This window comes from Frankliniella occidentalis, unplaced genomic scaffold (genome assembly GCF_000697945.3).
Source record: "Frankliniella occidentalis isolate FOCC.00 unplaced genomic scaffold, Focc_3.1 Scaffold16, whole genome shotgun sequence".
NCBI lineage: Eukaryota > Metazoa > Arthropoda > Insecta > Thysanoptera > Thripidae > Frankliniella > Frankliniella occidentalis.
The window spans coordinates 585779-594769 of NW_026267146.1; the positions used below are offsets into that span (position 1 = coordinate 585779).

General features: G+C 51.2%; 1 protein-coding gene across 1 annotated transcript; it reads right to left on the bottom strand.

Moving 5' to 3' along the window:
• Positions 1 to 352: 352 nt before the first annotated feature.
• Positions 353 to 3847, bottom strand: LOC113205799 (nucleolar protein dao-5). The gene is made up of 5 exons (XM_026421560.2): positions 2149 to 3847; positions 1961 to 2071; positions 1704 to 1872; positions 1373 to 1510; positions 353 to 1301 (listed from the first exon to the last, which is right to left on the bottom strand). The coding sequence occupies exons 1-5, from the start codon at positions 3529 to 3531 to the stop codon at positions 622 to 624; spliced, it is 2481 nt and encodes an 826-aa protein (XP_026277345.1). The 5' UTR covers positions 3532 to 3847; the 3' UTR covers positions 353 to 621.
• Positions 3848 to 8991: the final 5144 nt, after the last annotated feature.

The following is an 8991-nucleotide window of genomic DNA, read 5'->3' on the forward strand; positions in this document are numbered from 1 at the left end:
CCCCCCCCTTCCCCTTCCATACCGCAGTGCCGCACTCCGTTCCGGCATCGCGAGGCGCCTATCGCTCGCCGCCCAATAGCCGTGGCCACCACACCACGGTCCGCGCAGAGGGCTGCGATCGAAAACAGCCTCGGCCGTGCGACGGCCTTCCCCGGCTGCTCTGCTGGAGTGAGAGAGAGACAGCACTGTGCCAGCGGACGTGCACTGCACACGTAGGGGACACGTCCCATTGGCAATTTGCACCGCTTAAATTCGCTCTGCGTTAACGGGCTGGGGGCGGGTTGGCACATGGCAAAATTCATCGAGGTATTGACATGTGGCTGCTGAGGCGCAGAAAGCACAAGAGAACAAGTAATCAACACATTGCATTTAATGCAACTGAACAACACATCATATCAAAAATATGTTTACAAGTGAATCACATTAAAAAGTCATCTGAAAGGCACAATAGATTTCAATGACAACAAAAGACCTGCAAGCTCTAGTTTCAAATCCCTGGCAGAATAGTTTAGTTTCCAGGTATTTGACAGGGCTCGTGTGGCAAGGTCCAAAACACAATTCATAAATCTCAGCTTACATTTTCAAATGTAAATTAAAAGCTCCCATGACCCCATGTAAATATTATATACTGTGCTTCTTTTTCTTTATTGGTATATCAGACATATCAGGTTCTCCAGCTTCTTTCCTTTTCCTCTTCTTGGAAAATGAAGTTTCATGAGTGAAGGTGTCTGATATGCCATTCATATATTCTGATGCGTCCCTTTCTTGTTTAACTTGTGACGGTGACAGTAAATCTTTCTTTGACTTCTTTTTCTTTTTTCCTTCAAATGAAGAGCCATTGTTTGATGCACTGACTGGTGTTTCAGCTTGGGGAATATGCCAAGTTGGTCTTGTGATTTCTTGCTTTAGTTCTCCACTGAGACTTTCTCCATTTAGCTCATCTTTTCTAGACTTTTTATGTTTCTTCTTCTTGTTTTCATGTAGAAAACTGTCATCAATGGATTTTGCTTCAGAGCTATAGGCAGTATCACTTGAATATGAAGTATTCTTCTTTTTCTTTTTAGCACTTCCATCATCATTGGTATTCTGTAGGCTTGTATCCTTACGCTTTTTCTTATCTCTTGCCTGTGAATGAGTAGATATATTTTGATTGGAGTGACTTAGCATGCTCTCTTCACTATAGCCATTTCCTGAACTAATTCTTCTCTTCTCCTCTTTACGACTAATCTTCTTTTGTTTCTTATTATTACGCTCATTTTCTTTCAGAGCCCTCTTTGCTTTTGCAATATGTTCTTCAAAACCTATTAATAAAATTTAAAATTATCAGCATAATGCAGAACAGATAAAACACAGTATGTTTTTGAAAACCTACCAATACCAAGAAGAGGATGGCGCACTTTCAGTCCAGTTGGGAAGGGGACTGGAGCTTTTGCAATAGCTTCAGGCATGCGTAACTTAGGTACATGGATGTGGTCTTGAATAACCACCTTTCCTTTCACAGGAATTAAAGCTGGAATTAAGAAAAAATAAATTTTAACATTTGACAATTATTTAACAAGTACAGTGCCATGCCATTTTTAAAGCATGATGATCTGATCAGATCATGACGAACAATGTGGTTGTGTATCACTGAAGGTGATACACACATTGTAGTTGTAGGAAAGTGTGAGAGTCACTTAATTGAAAAGGCTAGTGAAACTTACAAATCTGAAACTTGTTTCCTTCACGGATAGGAAGTACGCAGTTAATTGTACTCTTCTTATTCTGCTCAGGACAAATTGAAAATCTCCTAAACGTAGGGCCATCTTCTAATTGGATTTCAGTATCAGCTGCCAGATTAATGTGCTGCTTCTTTAGAGCTTTAACATCCATCTAAAAATAAAAAAAAATAAAAAAAAAGAATTAAAATAAGAAAATTACATGAATAGTAGACAATGACAAACAATTTGTGAAGTCTTACCGATTTTGGACACTGAAGTAACCAAACCTCATCATCGCTTCCTAAATCCTCTGTGGTGAGAGGGGCATCTTGTACATACATCCGATCCGTCCCTTGGAAAGTTTCTTTAAGCTGCAAAAACAAAATACTAATTTTAAAAAATGTTGATGGATGAAGAAAATCAAAATTCGATTAATGTGAATACTAACCAAAGATGTTCCAAGTTTTCCGCTTGAAGGTCGACTTTTCTCAGCTGCTCTGGCTATGGGGGTGCCAGGTAAGAAAATAGGAGCCAGAGGTTTCCACTGACCAAGATCTCCCATTGTATTATTGTCTTCTGTAGTTCTCTGAGTAGAAGTAAAAACTTGGTCATCTTCATTATCAGAACTAGATCCTTTTTCACTAGAATCTTGAGAGATCAGTTGGGAACTTTGTACTGTAGGGGTATTGGGTTGAATGGTTTGCTCTTCTTCAGGGTCGCTTGATTCGTCTTCACTTGAATCATTTTGATGAGATTGGTGAGATTTTTGCACAGTGGACAAGGAAGGTTTAACATCTTGCTCCTCATCCTCACTTGTTTCCTCCTCACTTGAATCATTGTTGATATTTTGTTTTTGAGGGGCAGATAGAGGTTTTGAGGTGGGTTCATCGTCTTCATCACTAGAAGATATATCTTTAGAATTTGTAGCATTTAAAGTTTGATTTTGATTAACAAAACCAGTGTCAGAATCACTATCACTATCATCCCTACTTCCTCTGTTGACCACAGGTTTCTGCTCTTGTTCTTCGTCACTCTCTTCACTAGAAGAATTTTGTGCTTGAAGAGGAATATTAGGGTTTCTTATATTGTCTTCACTTTCTTCATCAGATGAATCATTAGCTGGTGCTCTCACAGCAACTTTCCTGTCTTCAGTGTCACTTTCATCACTTGAAGTTTCTGCTCTCCTTGTGGACTGTTGTGGAGCAGCTGACTCTTCTTCACTACTGCTGCTGTCTGCATGATTGGTTGGTACAGGGACAGATTTTTGAACAATAGCACCATCATCATCACTACTGTCTTCACTACTAATAGGAGGGCTGGGCCTCTCTGATTTAAGAACAACAGCTGGGACTGAGGGGCGTGTTGGTTCATCATCACTTTCACTGCTACTTTCATTAGTCCTAACAGGTTGCTTATTAACTGCAGTTGTGTTGGCATCGGATTCATCAGAACTAGACATAGTATGAGCTTGTCGACTAGAATTCAACCGATTAGCAATTTGACCCTGGGAAACAGTTCTATGATGGCTATCCTCTTCTTGGCTGCTGGAATCACTAGGTTCTTGTTTCATGTTTATTTGAGGATGGCGTGGAAGGTTCCGATGGTCATTGTCTTCATCTGAGGAGCTGTCACTTTCCGCTGTTCTTCGAATTTGAACAGGGAATCTAGGCGTCTGAATTTGGCCTCCGTTTGAAGAGCTGTCAGAGGAAGACGACTGTTTCCTCAGACGGTTTGAAGGGACCAGAGGAGTGGACTTTGCAGCGGGTGTTGGTGGGATCTCGTCGTCAGAGTCATCGCTTGACGAATCTTGTCTTCGTTTGAAAATATCCATGGCAGTGTGTAGTTTTCCTCTTTTTCCTTTGGCACAGGTACGCGGGATAACTATTACTTCTTCAAATTTGGAGTTGCCTGTTCACACATGGGAAGGTTAAGGTCCCCATGGAATTTGAAGAACTTAGCCTCAGAACACGTAACGAACTATTTTAGGTGATTCTGGACCAAGGCGAGGTTTCGAAAGACCCTCCCCTCTTTTGCACGAGACTAGATTTGAACACAAACATAAATATTTTTAAAAGTACCCCAACACACGTGTGATTTCAAAACACTCGTGCAGTCCTCTGCACCAGCCGCATTCCGCGATGTGGCACACGGGAGGTACGGGGGAAGTTGGGTGAGGGGTATGAGAAATTCACTGTTGGTAGATTATAGCACAAGGCAGAACAGTGCGGTCGGCCAGAGGGCCGCCGTCGATGCAGGCAACCCAACGTGCATCTCCTCAGTCCTCCGGTCGATGCCATTTATCAGGCAAAATACACGGATTCCAGAACTAGTTGGCTGGTCCTATCATCGCGAACACTTCGCGACAGACGAATGTCTATCACCGTGACTCGTGACTTGCTCGCGGAATGCCCAGAATCACGGAGGTCACTCGGGCTAACTCGGGGGGTGTGATGGAGGCGCGATATCGCACGTTTAGCGTTGGGTCATGGTCGGATCGCGGGTCACTTATGAAGTATTAACCCCGCCCCGCCCCCCTAATCCAGCGCTGTTTCATTACAAATATTGCTTTTATCGCAACAAACCCCTCCCCCATGCCCCTTGGTGCGATTACCCCCACCCTACTTCCGACTGGCAAATCCCCCAAAACGAGCCTAAAACCGCATCACACTCACCTCACCGGTAGGAAAACAAGAGGGAGGATGGCGGCGAGCCGGAGGTGGACTTGTGGGCGGCTAGAGGACACGCGCACGGCACGGCACAGCACCGCGGCCGCAAAGGACGGAGGAGAGGAGATGGTGGTGGCATGGTGGTGGTGACTCCGGGGAAGAAGGAAGGATCAAGGTTTAGGTCGGGTGCGTCAGGGTGCGTACGCAAGTGTTTACCGAAGTGCTAATCAAATAAAGCATTCCGGTAAAGCTGAAACGCAGAAGAATACGGGGAAGAAGAAAACGGAAGTCACCATGTTAAAGCATAGCGATTTCCGTATTCTTCTTCCCCGCATTCTTCTGCATTTCAGCTTTACCGGAATGCTTTATTGTCTTCGTAAATGTTAGCAAAAAACAAAAACAAAATAAAATAAAGTCCAAGTCCAGTTATTTTTGGCTGTGATTGATACGAGGAAACGGTTTTATTGTTTTTTGCTGGGCACGCTCTGTGGAGGGATGTGTGCGTTTCTTTACTTCTAACGTTTTAAAAAGGACAGTCTTCTGAAAACGTGTGGTGAATCACCCACAACCGTATTTTACCGAAGGGAGGGAGGAGGTTATGTTGTTCAACTGTGCTCACAATTTTCATTATTTTGGCCATCCTTCGCCTTCCGGACTGCGAGCTTGCTAGGAAGAGATGCGCCTACCTGGGAGGGCGCGCAGGGGTGCGGTGGCAGCCGCGGTCCTGACCCTGGCCGTGTTGTTCGTCAACGCTTTTCTGGGCCGGAGTGTGGTGAGTGCGTCTCGCAGTTCACGCGCGCGGGCGGGCGGAGGCGCGGGGCACCACGATGGGAGGAAACACTGACTTTTGTCCTCGATTTGCGACTTCTCGACCGCCAGTGTCACTTGCTATGTCCGCCCGGGGTCAGTGGGCACGGCGGCTGCAGCTGCAGCCCCCCTGCCTGCCACACCTTCAGCAGCTGCAGAAGCTGCAGGTGCGCTGCTACCGCGGCCACCGCGGCGCGGACCCTCATCACCATCACCCCGTCATTCACCTTCGCCCGACATGGCGGCAGTATAGGTGCCGCACTCAACCACCCTTTATACTTTACTCTCTAATAACCGCGGAGTCAATGTTGACCGGTGCCGCACTAAAAGGACTGACGTAGCCCACACACTGACTTTGTCCGCGGGTGAGATAAGAAAAGTTTTCCGAACGGTCAAGAACGACGAGCCGTGTTTCTTTGATGCGGTTTTACGAGTGCGGCGGCGTGGCCCCAATCTCGCCGGGCTGGCTGCCTTTACATTATTAGCAGCGTCCATAGGCAGAGCGTACTGCACAGTGCACAGGGTGGGTGTCGGAGGAGGTTAGGATAGACAGGAGGGGCGGGCAGTCGAGGGTGTCGCGGCCAGCCTGCCGCCGTCGCCGTCGCTCGCCAACAGTCGAGTCGAGTTCGTGCTCAACGCCGCGTTCAGCCAACTTAGTCTAATAAGTTGATAAGTTCCACCGGAACCACACAGGTTAATCAAATTGATCGAGCATGTGTTTAGAGACACAGGCGTGTATTGTGGACTTACTGGATTGTAGATGGTCATGGCCCTCCACACTATGGCCCTAATTAAAAAAACAACCATAAAAACTACATTTTTGTATTTTTCATTTGCAGGGTTCTGCTGGTTCTGCAATGAGTTGGGAGGACCCCGCTGCTGTGGAGACGACGGACGACGTGGCTGATGGAACCTGATGGAACAGACATGACCTCCAGCCCCGGGCTTGTCCCTAATTGAACGTTGGGTATGTACTGGAAATCAATCATTACTAGATGTGTGTGTGTGCCCCTGCTCCCACCTTTACTTTTCCCCTGGGCGACCGCCACGCCTGGTTGGGGCAATTAAACTCGCACAGTAGCGACAGGAGAGAATGAGGGGCTCAACTTTGAAGAAAAGACACTGGACGAACGACCGGCCATATAGTGTATTTCGACTAACAGGGGAAGAAGAATACCGGGTAGAATATAAATGTTCCTGATTGGCCGAGCGCCTACCCCCACTAACGGCGTGACGTAGAGGCGGGAAGCTCTCGACCAATCGGTAACGTTTATGTTCTACCCACTATTCTTCTTCCTATGTTAGTCGAAATACACTATAGGAACTATGAACAAACGCCCGTTGTTCGATTTTTACCGGTCTGTCTCTCTTTCGGACAATTTTTGCCCCCCCCCCCAAAAAAAAACCAACAACAAACAACAAAAACCGTTTGTCATGTTTCTGTTAGAACTCATATCAGTGGCGGTGAGATTCACGCCTCCACCACTATTTGCGCCACCCCCTTTTTCAACCCTTCGCGTCATTGGGGTGCTGCGCGCCGGGCGGGGAGGGCTTCCTTGCGACATGTGCACCCACCCCGCCCCACCCCTACGCACCGAAGGTGTTGCAAGCCCATCTGCGCGGCGCGGGGCGCGCGGGGCGAGCGCAGCGGGGCCCGCGTGGTGGTGGTGGTGGTGGTGGTGGTGGTGGTGGTGGCCGTTATGTGCGGCGCGCTGCTGCACCACGCCGAGCCACGGCCGCCCAGTGAAAGCAAACACTCCATCGGAACGCACCGCCACCACCGTGCCCATCACACAGCGGGCAGCGCTAAAGAGCCGCGCCAGCGAAGGGGCGGCGCGGCGCCCCGGCCCAGCCCGGCCCGGGCAGTAAGCAAAACAGACCGCGCCGCCCCACCCGGCCCGGCCCGCCCGCCTACAATCTGTGCAGCACCCAGACCAGGGGATCACCGTGACGGTGCCGTGGACCCGATCCCGCTGCCCGCCACGGCTGCCGCGCCCCGCTCGAGCCAGTCGAGTGATCGATTGCTAACGCGCAAGGAGACTACTGATAGGCTTTGCTGCGGTCGGTGCCGCGCGGGCCGCCGGAGGGCGAGACAAATCCCGCTATGCTGTCCGCGCCCGGTCGCCCAGTATTGCCGCAATCGCGGGAAGATTTAAAATCCTGCTGGCCTATAGTGGTGGTGGTGGTGGTGCAGCAGCGCGTCTTACAACAATTGGACGCTAAGCTGCAGGCCCGGGTCTGCGGTCACGCGAGGCCGGCCGGCGCGGGGCTGCCGGCGCGCGGGGCGTGCCGGAGGTCGAGATGGCGCCCGGTGCAGCCGGCGCGGCCGGCGCTGCCCGGCGGCCCGACGGCCCGACCCTCGGCCACCCCATCAAGGCACGAAGGAATGTTATCAGCAGCCGGCTATATGGCCGCTTCTCACCTTCATTCAGACATTACTTTTTCTCTCTCTCTTTTTCTCTGCTTCTTATGGCCACCGGCAGTAGCAGCGACAGCTAATGGCCACAAGGTCCGCCCGGCCCGCGCGCCCGTCCGGAGTGCGTTTAACCCACATCAAGTAGCAATGGCATCACGACCTGCTCCCCTGGTCGGCCTGGCGGGCGCATTCCCCCACAAGATGCCTTGCTTCTAGCTGGTGATAGCTATAGGGAGGTGCCCCGGCCCGCCGTGCCCCGGCCAGTCCGCCTCGCGGCCCGCGCGGTCGTTACTCTAATACGTGTCTCGGTACGCGGCTCTTCTCGGTAGCGCGTCGCTTGACCCGGGCATGACCCCCGGGGGAGGGACCAGACCAGGGCGCGCGCGGGGGGTGGACCTCCTCCCTCGCTACGTGACGGACGCGCACCCGCCAGCCCCAGGGCGGGGGATGTACGCGAAGAGTGAGAGTGAAGGGGGAGGAGAAAGAGAGAGTGACGTATGGGAGATGAGCGGGGTCGTGGCCCGGGCGCAGCAGAGGCGCGCTGCCGAAGTGTATCGCGTGCGTTACGTGGTTGTGCCCCGCGGCGGCGCGCTCCAACCCCCGAGCCCGACCCCCGGGGGCCCGGGTCCGGGCACGGGGCCCAGGTGACCATGACCAACTGTCTCATGTCCGGTGGCGCGACGCGGCCGTACGGTTCGGCGCTGCTGTGGGTACACTGTAAATCCGGGGTGTCCAGCAGGTAGGCGACATAAGTCGCCTAGTTTTGCGGGTCAGGCGACTTTGTCGCCTACCTGCTGGACACCCCGGATTTACTGTGTAGGTACGGGTCTTTGCGTGCATTGACTTTGGTACGTGCGCAACGCCGCTGGCGAACCGGGCAGTGAGGGGGATGGAGGGGCTTATAGATATGTAGATTATTGATAGAGATCGACAGAGAGTGGGGTGACGCATGGGATACAGGTCGCCGTCAGAGAAGGCGCCAAGGCGCGCCACGTGCGCCCCGCGCCCCGCGTTTCGCGCCGTGATTCAGCGTAGACGGGTGAGCCCGAGGGGGGCTCAACTCTCTTTTCAAGATTCCAAGATTGCCCAATCGCCCGAGGATTATTTAGACTCTAAGACACCCAACGTTCGTTCTGGGCCAGGTGCATACGACTTTCAACCGTGGGCGATCTGCGCAGAGCCCAGCTTTCTGGTTATACTGCCGTGCGATTCAGGAGATCGTTCAAGAGAGGCTCTGCTATACCTCCTGTATAGCTCCGTCCTTTGTTGCACTCATATGGCAGGTATATAGGAGAGCCCCTCTTGAACCATCTCCTGAATCGCACGGCTGTACGGTATTCAGGCGCGCGGACGGGTTGCATACTCGAACGGGGCTCCCTCCCTCCCTCCCTCCCTCCCTCCC

What these genes read in the sequence shown, in the direction of transcription:
- LOC113205799 (XM_026421560.2), bottom strand. Translation starts at nt 3,531, where the DNA reads ATGGATATTTTCAAACGAAGACAAGATTCGTCAAGCGATGACTCTGAC. An exon ending in TACTTCAGTGTCCAAAATCG is followed by an intron (nt 1,873 to 1,960) that starts GTAAGACTTCAC and finishes TTTTATTTTTAG; the next exon opens with ATGGATGTTAAAGCTCTAAA. An exon ending in CCATCCTCTTCTTGGTATTG is followed by an intron (nt 1,302 to 1,372) that starts GTAGGTTTTCAA and finishes TTTTATTAATAG; the next exon opens with GTTTTGAAGAACATATTGCA.